Source organism: Apodemus sylvaticus, chromosome 2 (assembly GCF_947179515.1).
Source record: "Apodemus sylvaticus chromosome 2, mApoSyl1.1, whole genome shotgun sequence".
In the NCBI taxonomy this organism is placed as follows: Eukaryota; Metazoa; Chordata; class Mammalia; order Rodentia; family Muridae; genus Apodemus; species Apodemus sylvaticus.
The window spans coordinates 181,103,635-181,124,066 of record NC_067473.1 but is presented as its reverse complement, the minus strand read 5'-3'; the positions used below and the strand labels follow the sequence as shown (position 1 = coordinate 181,124,066).

The 20,432-nt window shown below is 48.2% G+C and overlaps 1 protein-coding gene across 1 annotated transcript in view; it reads left to right on the top strand.

Moving 5' to 3' along the window:
• Positions 1–6,469: 6,469 nt before the first annotated feature.
• Positions 6,470–20,432, top strand: part of St8sia1 (ST8 alpha-N-acetyl-neuraminide alpha-2,8-sialyltransferase 1) — a 132,391-nt gene continuing 118,428 nt past the window's right edge. Inside the window, exon 1 of the mRNA XM_052172767.1 lies at positions 6,470–7,203. Within this exon, the coding sequence (XP_052028727.1) occupies positions 6,971–7,203 (233 nt within the window). The 5' untranslated portion in view covers positions 6,470–6,970. The remainder of the gene's footprint in view (positions 7,204–20,432) is intronic.

The window sequence follows — 20,432 nt, the reverse complement described above, 5'->3', positions numbered from 1 at the left end:
GGCATGTGCCTATAATCCCACCTCTGTGGAGGAAAATCCAGGAAGACCCTCTGGCCAGCTGTCTAGACACACTGCTGTCAGTTCAGTGAGAAAACTCTCAAAAAACAAAGGTGGGGGCTGGAGAGATGGCTCAGTGGTTAAGAGCACTGACTGATCTTCCGAAGGTCCCGAGTTCAATTCCCACCAATCACATGGTAGCTCACAACCATCTGTAATGGGATCCGATTTCCTCTTCTGGTGCATCTGAAGACAGCTACAGTATACTTATATACATAAAATAAATAATTCTTTAAAAACAAAACAAAAACAAAAGCCAAAGCTGGCCAGAGGCTCACTCAAAGCAGGAGCCGCCACAAGTACTAGGTGGAGAGATGGAAGAGAAAGAGAAGCACAAGGGGTCGAGCATTCCGAGGAGAGGCAGAGCTGGAGACTCGAGGGTGCTGAGGAACAGCTTGATGTGAGCATCCTGTGCTTCCGCCAGAGGCCATGGTGATGTCCCAGGCCGTGCTGCTGCTGAGGGCCATGTCTGTGTCTGTGTCCATGCACAACAGGGATCTGTGTTGAGGTCTAGGTCCCATGTTACCACCAGAGGCCGTGTGGATGCTCTTGTCTGGGCTGCGACCTGGGGCCATGCTGATGTCCACCGGCTGTGCGGAGCCAGCTCCACCCCTCAGCGGCTGAGGCACTCAGGAGAGCTCATCCTTCCAGCATGGGCGTGGTTGAACTGGCAGAATGTCTAGTTCAGCCACCACCCAGGCCGGGATCCAGGGCTGTGAGTATCTACCCCTGACATCTACCCCCTCTGTGAATTGCTGGAGCACAGGAAGGGGCGGATCCTGCAGATTGAAGCTGCAGGATCTCCATGACTCAGGGAACAACAGGATAACCGAGAGGAGTCCCGTGAGGATCCAGTATTGATGGTGTAGCAGAAGCCTTGAATCAGACTAGGGACTCATTACAGTGAACATTTGCAAGTGAACGTATTTGGTCAAAAGGGGGTGCCACGTGACACACTATGACAACACTGTGGCTCCCGTGACAATATATTTTTATTTAAATTTAAATGCTTTTGTTTTATTTTAGTTTGCAAGGTGGGTAGAAAGGGACAGGAGAAAAGTGGGATTGGATGCATGTTAGGAAACTCACAAAGAATCAATAAAAAGTTAAAAAACAAAGGTGGGACTGGGCAGTGGTGGCGCTTGCCTTTAAGCCCAGCACTTGGGAGGCAGAGGCAGGCAGATTTCTGAGTTCGAGGCCAGCCTGGTCTACAGAGTGAGTTCCAGGACAGCCAGGACTATACAGAGAAACCCTGTCTTGAAAAAAAACCAAAACCAAAACCAAACCAAACCAAACAAAGAGAAAATTGGCCGGACTTCCCCACATATGTACCCTCGTGGCCCAGTCCTCCCTTATGCATGGGCAGTGCCCTCCCGGGTTCTGTAGCCAGTGTGCCAGTGTCCACCACAGACCGTAGCTTATCATGGTGTTAGGAGACCATTCTGTCCGTTACTTTTCTTGATGTAACAGAATTTCAGACAAGCAACTGAGAGGTGGGGGTGTTTCTTTGGTTTAGCATTGCCTTGTACAGTCAGTCCATCCTGCCGGGCAGGGAGGGCATGGCTGAGATGGTGGGTCACGGTCAGGAACTAGAGAGCTGGATGTATTTGGGAAGTTCCCATCTCTTGACTGCGCCCCTACTGTTTTCTATTGTTTTCAAGTCAATGTGGGCTTTCTCCTCTTAAGGACTAGGCTCCTGTACAGGATCTCTCTCTCTCCCCCTCCCTCCCTCTCTCCCTTTCTTCCTTCCCCTTCTCTCCCCTTCCCTTCCTGCTCTCTCTGTAAGCCAGAGGTGTCTGATCCTTCTGAGCCAGAGTTCTAAGAGGTGGTGAGCTCCGGGGCCTGGTGCTGGGAACTGAACTCTGCTCCTCTGTAAGAGTGAGCTCATTCTTCTCCGTGGAGCCATCTCTCCAGCCCCTCACCTTTCGTCTGATTGTGATTGATTCCAAAATCTAACCTACCACGCTGCTAAAATATACTGTAGAGTTCAACTATCTCATAGAGAAAGTGATGTCAAGTGTCTGTCCTTCCTTCCCATGAAAAGGGGAACTTTTCCTGAATTTCTTCTAAGGTTGTGATAGAGAAGAAGTTTAGCTAACCAAGGCTCTGTCAGGGCCACTTGGTGTGTTGGGTTTCTCCTGTGACTGCGATAGTCACTGATTTTTTTTTTTTTTTTTTTTTTTTTTTTTGGTTTTTCAAGACAGGGTTTCTCTGTGTAGCCCTGGCTGTCCTAGAACTCACTCTGTAGACCAGGCTGGCCATGAACTCAGAAATCCACCTCCCTCTACCTCCCAAGTGCTGGGATAATGGTATGCTACTTTGTTTCATTATATGACCCATTTACCTTTCATTTGTATCCCTTAGTATATGTTATAAGCCTTAAATATAGATAATAAAATGTATTTAAATATAATAAAAATTGTAATTAATACCAGAAATAGAGTGTGTGTGCTAATTCTCCACAGCTTGCTCCACGGCCTTGCTCCCTGACCTGGAAGGGGGATGGGGGATGGGGAGGGGCATCCTAGGCACACCCTAACCCTAACCCTAACACTAACACTAACCCTAACCCTATGTATCCCATAGTATATGTTATAAGCCTTAAATCTAGATGATAAAATGTATTTAAATATAAGAAAAATGTAAATGTAAGGCACGTGCCTCCACTGCCCAGCGATAGTCACTGACCGATCTGAGTCACCACAAACAAGCCAGTTCATGAGATCACTCCCTGCCCCTCCCCCTCCAGGTCAGGGAGCAAGGCCGTGAAGCGGGCTGTGGAGAATTAGCACACATACACTGTATGTATTTCTGGTATTAATTACAATTTTTATTTTATTTAAATACACTTTATTATCTATATTTAAGGCTTATATCATATACTGTGGGATACAGATGAAAGGTGAGTGGGTCATATAATGAAACAAAGTAGCATACCATTAGGAGCAGCTGCTACCTTTGTTGACATGAGCTGCCAAAATCAATTTTGCTTTTATAATAATCTCTAATATAATATTATTCTGTTTATTACAGTCTCTGTGCTGTGTTAGTTCTGTGGACCTCGTCACCCTTTGACCTACAATCTCCCTGTTTCTCTCTTCCTTATCTCTGCCCCCTGCTCAGCCCTGCTCTTTTGTCTCCGATTATTTTTCTAAAGATTCCTCACCTAGGGGCTGGGATGATTGCCCAGAGGGTAAAATGCTCGCCCTACAAGCAAGATGAGCTGAGTTCAGATCTTCACAACGCTCAAGAAGGTGGAGGTGATGACATGATTGCGTAATCCCAGTGTAACTCGTGGCATGACGGGAGGCAGAGACAGGAGGATCCCAGAAACTCACAGATGCCAGTCAGGCATGCTCAGGGGCGAGCAGGAGAGCCCAGCTCCCGTGAGGTGGAGAGCGAGGTTGGACACCCGAAGTCAGACTGAGAAGCTCGATTTTGACTTGATTATTTACCCTATAACAGTTAATCTAGCCCTCTGCTGTGTCCCCAAGACTGTAGCATGTACGGTTATTAGTGTACAGCTGAGGATTCCCCTCTGGACACCAGTGTCATCGTCTGCCCACTTAACAAGCCAGCGAACTGTACCTGCTAACACCCCTCTCCTCCAGCAGCTCCAGCACACCCTTCCCTTCCCTTCAGTGATTCAATATCAAAGGAAACCTGACGTCAAGGTAGGATATTTAACTTAAGACACTAAGACACAGGTGCCTTTGCCTTACACGGTGTCGAGTTAGCAATGGTCCAAGTAATTTTGAGGCTGGACGTTTTATAGAACCAAGAAGCAGTTCTTTCTTGAGCTTGTATGCGGACAGGCTTGCGTTGGCCTCTGAGCCGACATGAAGAATGAAAGCTACCTTCCCTGCATTCTTCCAGTCATGCAGACGCGGCCCATGCAGTTCTCACGCAGACCAGTCTTAGTTCCCAGTGGCTGAGGGAGAGTTCTGTATGGAAAGTACTTGCAACAGAAAAGCTCATTTGAGAGTCTAAACATTCACCTGAATCAGAAAATTCCAGGAGCATCTGGAGCAGGTCAAAGGGGATGAGACCAGGAATTACAGTCCCTGAGCAAAACACCGCAAAGCCTGCATCAACATCGTCGTCATGTCGTCGTTGTCATCATCATCACCACCACCATCATTTTATTATTATTATTATCATTATTATTATTTATTGTCATTGTTATTATTGTATGTGTGTGTAATGAATATGAGTAAGCCTGTCATGGTATAGATGTGAGGGTCAGAAGATACCTTTCAGCAATCAACTCTATGCTGTGTTCTGGGGACAGAACCCTAGTCTTCAAGCTCAGATGGTGAGTGCTTTGACCCACTGAGCCATCTTGCTGGCATGGAAGCTAGTGTTTTAGGTGGTCTGCAACTACCATATTATCAGGGAGAATTTAATGGCCACTTACCCTTTAATGAATCAATAAATTTGTATGTATGTAGGAAGGGAGGAAAAACATACTTAAGACTGTGGCTGCTACAGACTGACAGACAGGACACCCGGAAGACCGGGAAAGATAAGGGAAATAACACTGAAGTCATTGTTAATGCTCCTCAGAACCGGGGGTGGGGTGGGGTGGGGTGGGGTTTAACATAAGATAAAGGTCGCCCACAGGTTGGAAAACAGTGAACGCAGTGTGTTTACATTGTAACACAGTACTAAACGGGAAAGGTTCCCATGGGTCCTCACAACCCCTGTATGATCTTTTGCTTGTAGGTTTATTTCATTTACTATTCAGCTATATGGAGACCCAGAGGAAGAGAAATTGGGATCATTTGTGCTTTGTTTAAATTATAGGGAGGAAAAGCGATTGATGATGTGCCTAAAGTCCTCAAAGATGGTAAATGTCCCTATTGTGCCTTCCTAGAACAGAGGAAGTTGGGGGGGGGGGAGGAATCTTCATTTTATTTTAATATTTATTGTATTTTTAAATTATGTGCCTGTAACTGTGTGGAGGTATGTATATATATATATGTGCAGGTGCCCCAAAAGACGCCACCCCTAACCCCCATCCCAGTTAGATTTGTAATTGTGAGCTGCCTGCCTGTAGTGAGTGCTAGGGACTGAATACAGGTCCTCTATATGATCCGCAAGCTTCTAACAGCGGCGGGAGAAGTCTTTATTTTAACTAACGGTATTAGGTTCCACTCTGGGCACTGCCTGCCTATAGGAGCACAAAGCGGTCTTCCTGAGAAATGCAGAGAAATGCTGGTAGAAAGTTGTCCGCGTTTGGTAGATAACGGCACCAAAGTCTCAAGTTTCACTTCTTTCTACTGAGGTGCAAAAAAAGACTGCAGGGCACAAACTAGTCAGTGTGGGCCTTCTAGAGTGCTGCTCTTGGCTGAACAAATGAAACTGTGGCCTGAGGTTTCTGTCCTGTGAGGAGTAAGCTAGCTGGTTTTGGAGGCTACAGACTTTCTTCTTTGTCCTTGCACAGGATGCTTAAGCAAATAGAATAGGCAGCCGCTAGGAGGTACCCGAGCCTTTTCCTCTTCTGCTAGAGCGAGCAGAAATGGCTTACAGTGAGTCTCTCCACTAGGCGGGTCCAGGCGGGTGGCATGTTTCCAAGGTCGTGATTGTGATAAGCTTGCCTTTGCAGCCTTTTAAGAATAAACAGCTTTTTAATCTACAGAGGCAGAGGAGGCGTTATCTCCCCCAAGGTCTGCCTGCGAACGCCAGCCGCATGCTTATGAGAATGCCCCTCTATTCTCTGTAGGATGGAGGCAAGGTGGTGGATCCCAGTGTGCACGCATCTCCCCTTGTGCCCGCTAGCATCACTCGTGTGTGTGTGTGTGTGTGTGTGTGTGTGTGTGTGTGTGTGCGCGCGCGCGCGCGCTCGCGAGAACGCGCACGCGCGCGCACGCAAGTGCGTGCATGGAATCATAGCTCAGCATGGGCTGATCTGATTAAGGGAACCCGGGAAGGAATAAATATTCGCCAGCCTCCTCACTGCTCGGTTATAACCAATCAATTCCAGAAAGGGGAGGGTGACAGCAGCCTGGGCACAAGGAGTGCGGGTCCCCAGTCTGTGCATACTCAGGGACAGACATATGCGCGTGTGCATGCACGCACCAGAAGGGCTGCCTCTCTTATTGTCTGCCTCCCTCTGCGGAGAACAAGGGCAGCGGCGAGGGGCCTGCACCCTGGGCTAGCGTCGCGGCCCCAAGCAGGTCACGGGAGGCAATTTCGCGGGTGGGGGAGGGCGGGGGAGACCTTGATTTCCACCAATCCCGGGGCGCGTGTCTGCGGAGTCCAGGGTGCAGCGGAAGGCTGCGGCGCACCGCTGACTGAACTGATGAGAGAGAGTTCTAGGGTTGCCCGTGAGGGGCGCGGAGCGAGGGTCCTGGCGGGCGCGGCCGAGGCGCCAGGGGTGGGCTAGCGGTCCCGGGCCATCGTGGAAATTTCCAAGGACTTGGTGTGGCGCGGAGAGCGCATCTGGGGGGTGCCGGGCACCGCGGCGGCGCAGGAGGCGGGGAAAGGGCGGTGCAGGGCGCAGGAGCATCTCTTTCTGGAAGGGACACAACCCATCAGACGTCCGGGAGCCAGCCGCGCCTCTTCCAGGACCCCAGCCGAGGGCGACCGTGATGCTGCAGTAAGGGCGGGAGCAACCGGCACCACTGCTCTCAGACCCCTTCAGCGCCCGCCGCCTGCAGGGAAAGAGACTAAGGCTCCTGATTTGCCCGGAGGCCACTTCCTCTAGCAAGACATCCCAGTAAAAGTTGCATTGGCAAAGATCCTTGTAGCTGACCTCTGGGGCCGTGGCGTGGGGGTTCCCCAGCTGTGCGTTTGCGAGCTGGAAAGCCAAAGGTGTGTGTGCATGGGGGGCCGGCCACGGGGGCATCTTCCGCTGCCACTTTGCCCAGCGTTGTGCTGAGGGTAAACTGACTGGGACACCGAGGCTGCGATGAGCCCCTGCGGGCGGGCCCTACATACATCCAGAGGGGCCATGGCCATGCTGGCGCGGAAATTCCCGCGTACCCGGCTACCCGTGGGAGCCAGTGCCCTCTGCGTGGTGGTCCTCTGTTGGCTCTACGTCTTCCCTGTCTACCGGCTGCCCAACGAGAAGGAGATCGTGCAAGGGGTGCTGGCACAGCGCGCTGCTTGGAGGACGAACCAGACGTCAGCCAGACTGTTCAGGTACCTACTGCTGGCCTGCTGCCCTCCAGCATCCCTTCCTGCTAGTGTGCAGAAGACAGGGTCGCATGTGAGGCGTCTCTGCCCTGTGCCTTCTGTGCCGTGCCCAACCTAGAGACTTAAGTCAGGGTCTCTGTCCATCCCTCATCCCAAAAGACGTTTCAAGGTACCTTTGAGAAATCAAAGATTTATTATCTGTTCCCTAGTCCGTGCTGTATTTGCAATTGACCCATCTCTGTGGGAAGGGAGACCCAGGACAACTTAGAGTCTCTGGGGATGCTTGGTGCTAAAGAGAAGTAAGCTAGAAGTAGGTTAAGAAGCGTTTGGGGACAGTTTGTAACATAAATCAACCATGCGGGAATGATGGGCAAACCCTCCAGTCACGAAAACATGAAAACTAGCCAGGCCTTCACCGTGGCTTTGCGCAGTGTGCCGATTGCGAGTCCGGAGCACGGAACCATGACCCACTAAGCGTCGGACCTGCGTGATTTTTGTGTTGGAATTTCAACAAATTTTGGATGACATATTTTCTCTTTCTGACCGATTCTCTGGTAGAACAAGTTCCTAGCCCAAGGTCATTCCTTATCTATGACACAGGTGCTGGAATCTTTACCACTCTAACCCTGCAAAGCCACGGCCTCCTTTTGTTTTTTCTTAGACTCCGGAATGTTTGTGGGAGGTTTACGTGAGGGAAGGACTTGGAATCAGAAAACATAACCCAAGGCCGCTTTGAAAGAGGACAGTACAGAATTCTCCAGCTGGTAGTTTCTCCTCTTGGGGGAGGTGCTAATTTGAGGAACAGAAGACAGGTTTGCAGCAGAAGTTGGGTAGCCAGACTACAGCGCAGATAAGAATCTCTTTGCCTGTTACACGCATGTTGGGGGAACTGGTGGGCTCTAACCCGGCCCACGGGGCAGTGCCTTCTCATCTTCAGCCCTGGCACCAAGTTATTGCCTTGCTGGTCTTTTCTGTAGTGGTCTGAGGGAGGGGCGAGAGACAGGCAAGAGCCAATAGAAACCTTTCTCACTGCTTTTATAGTCTAAAGCAAAATCTTTAAAAATAAATAATTTCCCTCCTTAGGCCTACTTTTGGAAAGGCCGGAGGTTAAACAGTTCTTCCATAATCTAGAGGAATGTTTCCTTTTGAGAAGCTGATGTTTCCTTTCAAATTTAGAGGGGAGGTCTTTCTCTTTTCTCCCCTGGCAGCCGGACCTTCTTCACTCTGCCAGTGTTAGCTTTTAAAGTAATTCTGCTGCCCTTGAAAGTACACACAGATGACTTCTTTTCCACCTTAGCAGTGCTGTCTGTTGGGCTCCTGGCGGGTGGGCTGTACACCAGCCTGTGGCTCTCTACAGACAGAAGGCACGCATGTCTCCTCAGTTCAAGAAACGACTGGAGATGAGCAAGGAACTTTCCACTGGCTTGCGATGAAAAGACCTGTTATGTATATTGAAGCCCTGTTAGAAAATAGATTTCTTTTGAAAGGACACAGTCAAGAGCGAAAGGTTTCTTGGTGTGATAAACAGAGGCAGATAGATGGTTTCTGGGATACATTTGCTCCTTGTTGCCTTAAACCTAGGGTAGCCTTCATTCTTTAACTTGGTCTCTGCGTTCAGAGAATGACAGTTAAGTACACCTACTATCAGCATACATCCTCAAACTCGGTGTCTGCAAAGCTGTAAAAAGCACTTACTTCGTTGAAAACAATTTAAACTTTAAATTCTGTGTTATAGCCAGCCCCAGAGCAAATATCTCCAGGAAGTTACCTAAATCTGGGGATCTTGGTTTTCTTATTTATATAGACAATTATATTTCCTTCCCAGGGTTATTCTAAGGTTTAAGTTATATATATATATATAAATGGAACCCAGTATCTGAAACCTTGTGTGTTCAGAAAGCAGTCAGTCTGTGATTGTCATACTGTAATTTCCTGCATATGGTACAACTTTAGAGATGGACTCTAGCCTGCTTGTTACAGTTCTGAGCATTACCTGTTACAGTTATAGACACATTTATCTATGCTTCCCTCCTTGATCATATTGACAATTAATAAACAGAGACAAGGAGTCTGGAAAGACTTGAGAAATGTAATGTTTGTTAAGCTAAAAACACTTTTTTATTTTTTGCATTGAGCATTTATAAAATTCCTCATTTTTTTTTTTGTTTTTTTTTTTTTTTTTTTGTTTTTTTTGAGACAGGGTTTCTCTGTGTAGCCCTGGCTGTCCTGGAACTCATTCTGTAGACCAAGCTGGCCTGGAACTCAGAAATCTGCCTGCCTCTGCCTCCCAGAGTGCTGAAATTACAGGTGTGCGCCGCCACCACCACCCGGCAAATTCCTCATTTTTGGACATCTGTGTTATTAGCTGGTAGGCAGGAATGTGTATTTTTGATAGACAGGTGAGCTAAAGGTCTTTGAAGTGTTAGAGTCTCCTCTACTTGGGGAAGCATGTGACTTTGTTATTCTAGTCTTAAATATCTTCGTAGATGCAAAGATGTATACACAAATAGGCAATGCATATCTATGTGAAGAGATGGTTATAGACTTGTTGATGAATCCTGGGATGATACCATAGTTATGTATACATCTAGAGAGGTATACATGTAGCCACGTATTTGTAGTCACTTAGCTGATAACTAGTGAGTGACTGCTTGTACCTTATATGGGCCAGACCCATAGGACCTGGACATATAGTGTGGAAGAGCTGACCTCTCACTAGGGACATATGACAAAGCAAATACGTAAATAAATCAGAAGCACCTTCCAGAGCCGTGTCCACGGAGGAGATGACTTCCCTATGCTTCCAACCCAGTGTCTCAAATGCTCTCTCCTCCTTAGGATTCCCCCTGTCTTTTCTGATTTACTTTTCCTGCCCTGGAGCCTGTCTCTGGTGGCAGTGCTGTCAGGCAGCCTAGGAGACAGCAGCGTAGCCGTCCAGAGCTGCGACTGTTGTGAACTAACCAGGCTCTCATAGGTGGTATGTTACCGGCCCTGTCTTGAGTCTCACTGTTCTGCTCCGTTAAACAGATGGCTCACATGGTGGGGCACATCAACCTAGAGGGATTCTTGTCTCTCCATGAGTTCCTTACCAAATCCATTTGTTCTTTAGAAATGAGCCCTCATCCAGGACTTATGTATAAGGCTTTCTTCTTCTTTTTTTTTGAAAATACATTTTTATTAGATATTTTCTTTATTTACATTTTAAACGTTATCCCCTTTCTGGTTTTGCCTCCAAAAACCCCCTATCCCATTTCCCCCCCCCCTCCCCGCTCACCACCCACCCACTCCCACTTCCCTGCTCTGGCATTCCCCTACACTGGGGCATCGAGCCTTCTCAGGGCCAAAGCCTCTCCTCCCTTTGATGTCCAACAAGTCTATCCTCTGCTACATATGCAGCTGGAGCCATGGGCCCCTCCGTGAGTACTCTTTGGTTGGTGGTTTATCCCTGGGAGCTCTGGCGGTACTGTTGGTTCATATTGTTGTTCCTCCTATGCAGCTGCAAGCTCCTTCAGCTCCTTGGGTCCTTTCTCTAGGTCTTCCTTTGGGGACCTTGTGCTCAGTCCAATGGTTGGCTGGAATCACAGCATCCACCTCTGTATTTGTCAGATTCTGGCAGAGCCTCTCAGGCGAAAGCTCTATCAGGCTCCTATCAGCGAGTGCTTGTTGGCATCCACAATAGTGTCTGGGTTTGGTGACTGTATATGGGTGGAACCCCAGGTAGGGCAGTCTCTGGATGGCCTTTCCTTCAGTCTCTGCTCCATACTTTATCTCTGTATCTCCTCCCATGGGAGTTTTATTCCCCCTTCTAAGAAGGATCAGAGTACCCATACTTTGGTCTTCCTTCTTCTTGAGCTTCATTTGGTCTGTGAATTGTATCTTGGGTATTCCAAGCTTCTGGGCTAATGTCCACTTATCAGTGAGAGCATACCGTGTGTGTTCTTTTGTGATTGGGTTACCTCATTCAGGATGACACTTTCTAGTTCCATATCATGAAAGACATGATAACAGTCATGACATAGCAACCAAGCTAGCCAGCTGGTACTATCTTGTCATCGGTTTAGCTCTGTGAAGGCCTTATATGTGTTTTCTTTTAAAAGGATTTATTTACTTTTAATTTATGGCTCTAATTGTTTCACCTGCATGTATGTGTACCACTTGCATGCCTGGTCTCCACAGAGGACAGAAAATGGCACTGGAACCTCTGGAACTGGAGTTATAGATGGTTGGGAGCTGGGCACTGGGCACTGGGAACTGAACTAGGGTCCTGTACAGGACAGCAAGTGCTCTTCACTACTGGGCCATCTTCCCAGTGCCCTCCCCTGCTTTGTCAACTCCAATTCCCTTGAGAAACCTGTATTAACAGATAAAGATGAATGTGTCTTAGTTCCCTAAACAGAAGGACTTTCTAGACTCCTACAGGAAGAACAAACCTGAGTGCACGAGGTTGTAACCACCACTCGGCGGCGTCGAGCCACCCAAGAGAGGCAGCATGGTGGAGGGAGGGAGGAAGACACTAGAAATGATCCAATTGTGGCTGTGACTCTTCCTACTTGTGGTTCACTGATGATGAAAGCTACTCTCTGAGCTTCCTTCCCTAGCTTGTGAGATAAGATGTGTGAGAATTCTACAAGGGCCATAGGGCGGGAAGTGTGCATGGAACACCAGCCACATCTCTGCCTGCTTCAGGGGCATGGCAGCAGAATTGTGAGCCAGGTACTGGGGAAGTTCGCAGAACTCGCTCCTTGGACATCGCATGGAAGCAGGGAGATCAGCTTTCAGAGAGGGGAGAGGGTTTGTCATAGGAGAATGAAGTGGGGCAGGGGGTAGAAGAAGCTTGTGTTTTTGAGGGATGGAAGGATGTGGTTCCTGTGCAGAAACTTCTCAAGCGACCAATGGAGACTCAGGAGGCAGGCTTGCTTGGTGGTCATTGGAAGCCTGGTTCCAGTCTCTGACTGCTTTTCCGGCTTGTTACTTGTGAGATGGGGACCAACCTTAGCAGTGTTAAGATCACCAGGGGATTTGGGGGATGGAAGATGTCTTAATCCATCAAAATTGCTCTGCGTGTATGCACAGGGATACAGGATACGTCAGTGTGGGTGCGTGTGTACATGTGTGTGCATGCATGTAGATGGCAGAGGTCAATGACACCTCATGTCATTTCTGAAATCTCATCTACCTTGCTTTGTTGAGACAGGGTCCCTCCCTGAACCTGGGGTTTACTGAGTAGACCAGGCTGGCTGGCCAGGGAGCAAGAGGAGACCTCCTCCATCTGCCTCTCCAGCCACGGATGCCCAAAGTCTCAGGTATCGCTGCGCTGTCCTGGTGAGAAGGGTGTAGCTGTAATGTGTGGCATACATAGTAAGTGGCTCTCATGATAAGAGATAATGGAACCAGCTTTGGAAGTGTATCTTGGGAGCAAGTTGGTGTAATATGTTTAGATAGCCAAGAAAATAGTCTAGTAGGCACATGCTTGTAGTCCCAAAACTTGAGACTCTGACAGATGAGAACCATGAGTTTAAGGCCATGTAGAGCAATTGGCTCAACAAACAAACAAACAAACAAACAGATGCAAACCAAAATAAAATGTTATAGTTACCTTACGGCTTACAATATGGAAGGGTCAGCCGGGCAGTGGTGGTTTACACCTTCAATGTCAGCACTTGGGAAGCAGAGGCAGGGGATTTCTGAGTTCGAGGCCAGCCTGGTCTACAGAGTGAGACCCAGGGCGGCCAGGGCTCCACAGAGAAACCTTGTCTTGAAAGAAAAAAAATATGGAAGGGCCTCAGCAATAATCATCATAGAAAATAAAATCTATCATTAGGGCTTATTGGATACAAAATATGCTCTGCCTTGTTCTTAGCTGTCCCCAAAGCAACTCTGGCCAGGAGCTTTTTGAAAGGGTGGTGGTGGATTTTCCGTCTGGCACTGTTTAATTTAAACCTTCTGCCTTTCTCTGATGGCGCGGGCAACCGAGGCACAGGTGCATCTCTCACTGTCACTTCTTGGTTTCCTTGCTCTGTCTGGTACCATCGTCTGTCCAGCGCTGATTCGCATAATGTCGCCATGGCGGACTCACTATTATAGTGCTGGAAACAGACGATGGCACCACGTTGACTTGTCTTTCCTTTGGCTTGTTTCGCTTTTCCGGGATCTTCACCAGTCCGGTCCGCCTACCTCCTGGGGCTGTGCGACACTGATGGTAAACAATGCTTCTGACCTTAGCTCCCATTAACCTAATGGTACCCTGGCAGTCTTTGCTGCCCGCTGGCCTGTAAAACTTTTCTGTGAGTTTGCTCTGAGATCAGATTAGGCAGCAACTTAGAAATGCCCACGCTGGGATCCAGCGTGTAATGATGCTCAGGCCATGGGGGCACCCCTCAGCTTGGATTCCCTAGTCTCTTCCCCTTCTGGGCCGTGGTGTTAAAGGCCGCTTAAAGGAGACTCCTCTGTCTCCTCCTCTATCCTCCTCCTTTTCCCCTCGTGTAGTTCTTTTATCCTTTGTGTGCAGGTACAGGTGTGTGAGCGCACCCCCCACCCCCCCTTTACTTTGTGGCAGAGTCTCTGGTTTCACCCCTGCATACAGCCCTCACACCGGCCCACAAGCTTCTTGGGATTCTCCTGCTTCCAACTTCCGATCTCACACAGGAAGAGCAGGGAGTGCAGATCCGCCCACTGTACCTGTTCCTCACATCCAGGGATTCAAACTCGGCACTCACGCTGGCACAGCAAGAGCCACAGCAAGAGCCACTTCGCTAGGCCTTCCTGTCTTTTTTACGGCATGTGCCCGTGGTTGAAGCTACTGGGGAGACTGAGTCAGGATCTTCAAGAAGGTCAAGACTTGGTGGGCTCCCGAGTAATTTTCAGCCACATCAAGACCCTGTTCCAAGATGAAATAGGTGAAAAGAGGAGAGAAAAGAGGAAGTGGCGAGAATGGGGGGGGAGGGGCGTTGGTGTGGAATGTGCCATGGCAGCCGAGTTGCCGAGTTCAGCGTCTCACTAAAGACAGAGGGCTACTTTAGGAATTAGTTGGGCTAACTCAGTGATTGTGTATGTCAGTTTAGAGTGCGGCTTGTTTGAAGTCCGTGGTTTGTCTTGGAACGGTGCTTACTCCAGTCCTTCTACAGTCTCTCTTAAGGGGATTGGGAAGTTTTTAGTAAAATACAAGGCTTTCAAGCTTTTCACTTAAATTTGGTTCTGTGGGAAGCTGTGTGACCATAAGCGAGTCACTTAGCCTCTCTGTTCCTTTGACTTGTCATCTGACTTTGTGTATTTATGATGACAGTTAAGTCAGAAGCCGATGGAAGAGCTAGGACCGTTGTCCCTTGGATGACTGACAGGGAGGGCTGTTTGTACCTTGAAAGAACCTTGACTTTGGGCCTTGGGGACTCAGTTTGTGACCCTTGTTCTGTTATTTATTATTGAGTTATAAGTTTAAATGATTGGCCTGTTTGTTTAGGCAGTATCTAAGGTAGCCCAGGCTAGCCTCCTGTTCGTCGTGTAGTGGAAGCTAGCCTTGAACTCCTGATTCTCCTAGGTTTACTTCTCTCCAGGGTGCTGAGATTTCAAATGATTTATTTAGTCCTTTATTAACCCACTGAGGAGGAAAGCCATTGGGCGTATCCTGTGCCTACAACTGTCCCTTTGATGAAGGCCTATGTGGCAATAGAATGTGACCCTCTGGGGCTCTCCCCTGGGTACTGAGGACACTGTACACAGCCTGTGGTTTGCTGAGGGAGACAGCAGACCTAGTGTGCATGTGTGTGTATGTGTACGTGTATGTATAAGTGTATATGTATCTGTATGTGTATATTATATATAATATATATATTATATTTATATAAAAGTCACTGGCCATTTGTTTTTCAGCCATGCCTCCTCTCAGAACGCTTCTTATGGGACAATGGGGGGGGGGGGATGCAAGGACTCAAAATGGGATCTGTGACTTTATAAAATCTGAAATCTAGTAACTGAATCCCATCTCTTACTATGCACCTGTAATCTCAGACCTCTGGGGGACTGCTGTGTGCTTGAGACCCTCGTCTAAATCTCTCTCCACAACAACAACAACGACAACAACAACATTTTAAATTAAAAAAAAAAGAAATTTACTAATGTAGTACTCCAAGGGGTGCAGTCTGGGTTGGGTAATTATAATAATCTTGAAATAGTTGATCGAGTTCTCTGTCTGGGGAGACATCTCCTTCCGGCATCACTGAGAGAGAAACCTCCCAGACTGTGGGGCTGGGTCAGAGGCGCAGAGATGCTGAGGTGCTGAGGCGCATCGCTCCCGCTGCTCACCAGCCGAGGACCCCGCTAAGGCCTTCATTCCATGTGGCTCTGTGGAGAACAGGGTGACTGAAATGAAACATGAGCATTATACAAACGACTTCACATTCCTCACATTTATTTAAGCGTCCCACAGTGTTACTATGCATCTGATTTTTGGAAATAATGCGCATTGGACACAAAACATTTAAAATTCAGTAAAAGGAGGGGGGAAAGACCCTTAATTCTCTAAGTGGTACTCAGGTAAACCCACAGTTTGCTTGTGTCTTCTTACTCAGCTGTGCCTAGTTTGTAGACTTAGATTTATATTGTCCTTATTCACCCCAAATCATGCTCACTGGCATCTTGTCATATAATTGTTTTTTTGTTTTTGTTTTTGTTTGTTTTTTTTTTCAAGACAGGGTTTCTCTGTGTAGCCCTGGCTGTCCTGGAACTCACTCTGTAGACCAGGCTGGCCTCAAAATCAGAAATCTGCCTCCTCTGCCTCCCAAGTGCTGGGATTAAAGGCGTGCACCACCACTGCCTGGCTAATTGTTATTTTCAAAATTGTGATGATATGGCTCTATGATTTTTATTCTGGAAAAAATAACATTTGTTCTGAGTTTATTTTGTTGTCATCGTTTTCAACAAGTTCCCATACGGAAGAGCTAGCTTTCATAAAAGACAATCCATGCTGCCGGCAAAGGTGTATATTGACCCTTTGAAGACTTTCCACCGTCTGTTGGGCGAGTGGCTATATTTGCAGAAAAGTAAAAAGTTCCTTAGAGAGTTCGATTTGTGATGGAGAACATTGGCTCAGTGGGCAGAGTGCTTGCCTAGCATCCGTGAAGTCCAGGTTGAAACCCCAGTGCTGAATAACCTGGACATGGTTGACACACGGCCACCCTAGTACTTGGGAGACAGAGGCAGGAGAATTAGGAGTTGAAGGTCATCAGAGCTGGCCTAGGATAAAGAAACAAAAGGTCTGCCTTGGAAACAGTGCTAAAGGTAACACTGTTTATTTGTAAACTAAGTGGCGTCTAGCAGGCTTTCCGGTACCATGATTTCAGATACCCAGTGTCTGTGTGTGTTTAAAACACCTGTCTGTACCTTGAGCATGCATTGCAGACTCTCTTCTGTACAAGCATCTCTGGTCAGTCCCCTTTGTTGTTTGTTTGTTTGCTTGTGTGTGTCACAGGTTCTCTGTAGCCTTCAGACTTACCACCGTCCCCCCCCCCCCCACCTCCCCGGTGGGTGCTGGGGTTACCGGGGTGAGCCACCACAGCTGGCTAAGAATAACAGCCTGGTTGCTCCCATCAGCTCCCAAAGTGCCCCAGATGGTTGGCTGCTCGTAGAATGTCCTTGACTTTGGCCAAGGGCACTTCGGGTTTGTCCATCCTTGAGAACAGCAGAGGGTGCTTGCATAAGTCCTGGGCACATAATGGGTAATGGACGGATAAAATTCCCTCAGATGGCTCTTCAGGAGGTCAAAACAGCTAAGAGAGCTTCCACACACTGGATCTGACCCTGACACCAGCCTCTCCCTGGGATGGCTTTTATTTGGGGGCACTGGCACACATGGCTATGTCTCCCAATTACCTCTTCCATTCCAATACAGAGGATAATTAGCACCAGGCCCATAACAGGAAAATAATAGTGTCTTATCAAACCACCTCCAATATATTTTTTTAAAAAACTGGGTCTTAAGCAATTAAGCTAGATTGTAATATAAAAGGAAAGGCCACTTTACTTCGAGCTGAGAAGGTTTACGTCTGACCTTACTTCAAGGCAGGAGAAGAACAGCTCGGTCAAAAGAGAAACATAAATGACAACCACCGTTTGGGGACTTACTTCCCTCACAGTAGAAGGTGGGGAGTGTCTGCATGGGGAGAGGTTGGGTTACAAAGGGACCAAAGCCTCAGAACCACCTTTAGTTGGATCAGCATTTGGTGGTTGTATGGTGTGGAACAAGAGGCCTTTGGCTTCCTCTGTCATTGTCCTGTGAAGTGGCTGGCCACCCTGTGGTGTTTGAGGGCCAGTGTTCAGAGCCATTTATGTTGATCTGTTGTACATGTCATACCCTGGTCTCACTAAACGTCTAAGAAGTATCTGGGATGGATTGAAACATCCTTGGAAGGCAGTAGACAGCTGTCCGGGTTCCTATGAGGTAAGGTTGCATTGACGACCCAACAGATTCCAGGTCACTCAGCCACACCTCCATTCATGACTTCAGGAACAGCTGCATACTCAGGGGCTGCCTGGGCCAGACCCTGTTTGTCATGGTGCCCCGTGTTGTGCCACGAGGTCGCAGGGGCTCATATCTGCCCACGTGGAACACGTGAAGACCCAGCGTGTCAGCCGAAGCCAGCATCCTCCTCCAGGCCCACAACTGTGTTGTTTGTGTTGATGCAGACCTATTATGCAATCCAGGCTAGCCTGGGACTCATCCCCTGCTTCTGTGAATGCTGGGATTCCAAGTATGAGCCATCACATCTGAGTTTATTTACTCCCCTTTTTCTTTTATTTTGGAACAATATCACAGGGTATTATGTGGCTCGCGATGGTCTGAGATGAACTCCCTATGATGCCAAGGGTGACTTTGAACTCCAGATTCTCCTGCCTCTACCTCCCTGAGTGCTCAGATTCCAGACTCGCATGCTTGCATTTGGTGTATGTGGTCTTTGGGTTGTGATCCAGGGTACATGCTGGGCAAGCCAGCACTCTACCAACTGGGCTACGCCTACAGTCTTCCACTTGATTGTTTGTTTGTTTGTTTGTTTTTGGGTTTGTTTTGTTTTGTTTTTTCATAGAAAAAATAAGCACACATTCGATGTCACTTTCATAATTTACAGTGCATGCCCATGTTTGGTACAGTGTAGAGAGCGCCCAAACTCTTCTAGTTCCTTTAGTTCTAGGCCTGTGCTGTGATTGACAGGTAGGAGGTCTAGGAATATCTACTGATTCTTTCTGTCCTGAGCAATCTGTGGAATGTTGGGGGAGAAAACATTTTAAAACAGGAGCAGATGTCGGGGGAAGATGCGATCAACTAACCCAGAGAATGCAGCCCGAGGTGTGCGTTGACTTGGTAGGAACACTCATAGCCTAGGCTACTGCTGTCCTGGCCCAGCCACCTGGGGTAAGGATGGGAGGGAAGGGCAGTGAGACTCTGGGAACCAGGATGGGAGAATCTCAATTTGGAGGAAAAACAAAACCCACCATTTTTTTCTTTCACTCCATTTCTGAGACAGTGGTTTTTAACAAAGTCCTGGGTGGCCTCAAACTCATTACTTACATCCCTATCAACTACCAACTAGCCAAGGTGACTTTGAATTCTGAATCTTCCTACCTCCTTGTGTTGGAAATTCAGGTGTGCACCTGTTCCATGTGTTGGAATTACAGGTGTGCACCACCATGTCTGTCTGGCACTTATTTCTTTTAATGGTTCTGCTGTGTTGTGTGACAGAACTTTTCAAGGGGACACATAACCCATGACTATCCAGCCTACACAGGGAGGTCACAACACATCAAAGTATGCATGCTACCAAAGTCCCGCTTAGTGAGTCATGAGAGTTATTGGAGTTACTTACAGGAGTGTAGGTGAGAGGTTACTTGCGGAAACAGAAATTACTCAAAGACAGCTGCATCAACAAAGCCCACCCTGCATGGGTGGCAGCTCACAAAGGCTGGGAACTTGGACACACAGCCAGCCCGCAGGCAGCTCAGCTCAGGCTGCAGAGTGTCCTTTCCAAGTGCCTCTGGTCGAAGCCTCCAGTCACCAGCTCACATGGTTTTGGCTTCTTCCAGGCAACAGGTCTGGCCTCCGAGCCATTGCAGTTTGGTTTCCCCCTTGAGAAGGACCCACAGTTTTTTTTTTTTTTTTGGTTTTTTTTTTTTGTTTGTTTGTTTGTTTGTTTCGAGACAGTGTTTCTCTGCATAGCCCTGGCTGTCCTGGAACTCACTCTGTAGACCAGGCTGGCCTCGAACTCAGAGATCCGCCTGCCTCTGCCTCCCAGAGTGCTGGGATTACAGGCGTGCGCCACCACTGCCCGGCTGGACCCACAGTTTTTATTGGTTAATCTGGTGATGAGTGAATGTGTTCAGCTTTAGGAACTTCCTGAAGTTACTTTGGGTGGTTTGCTTTGCTTTTAAGGAGCTCTGAAATGTTTCGATCTTGGAGGAAACTGTTACAACACACAGCGGTCTCCAGCATCCTGATCCACTCTACCCCACATCCTACTTAGCTGTTTCGATGAGTCTCTGACTTGACTTGAACCCTGACCAGGGGGGAAGAGTCCACTCTGCTCACAGCCGGTGTGCTTAGCTGGAATCCTAGCGTACACTACCCACGGGAGGGGGGGCCCTTGCCTTCCTTTCCAGGCCGGGGGCGTCATCTTGGCTGGTCACTGCTCCACTCCTTGTCAGCCGTAGCATCACTTCCATTTCTGACATTTCCTCACAGCCCAGGAACAGAGTATTGCTCTGGGATGGAGTCTGCTGCTTCTTGCTGTAGACTTGATGTTTATGATGGCTGCTTTGGAGCCTCCCATACGTCTCCTTCCATGATTCCCCTCTGCCTCTGGAGATAGTGGTAGCCATGATAAGAACATGCCACTTCATTGCCGCCCCTGTCTGCCTTCTCAGTTTTTCCCTGTGTGAATCCACTGGGTGCCGGAAGGCCGGCTTCTTTGCCTTGGCCTGCTTAGTAACATGCCGCAAGAAAGCTAGTCTCTAACCATGATGGTATTCTTAACTTGAAAAGCCACCATGGTTTCTGTGGGGCACTCAGAGAAGAGCAATCAGTCTGCGTTTTGATACAGTTACCAGCTGAATAAGGGGTTGTGTCCTCAAACCCAGCCATTGGGATGCAGAGCCTCGAACATAGAGCAAACACTCTACCACAGAGGCACAGCCTGAGCAAACAATGTTGATGCTCCCTCTCTCCCTCCCTCTCTCTCCTACCTCTCTTTCCT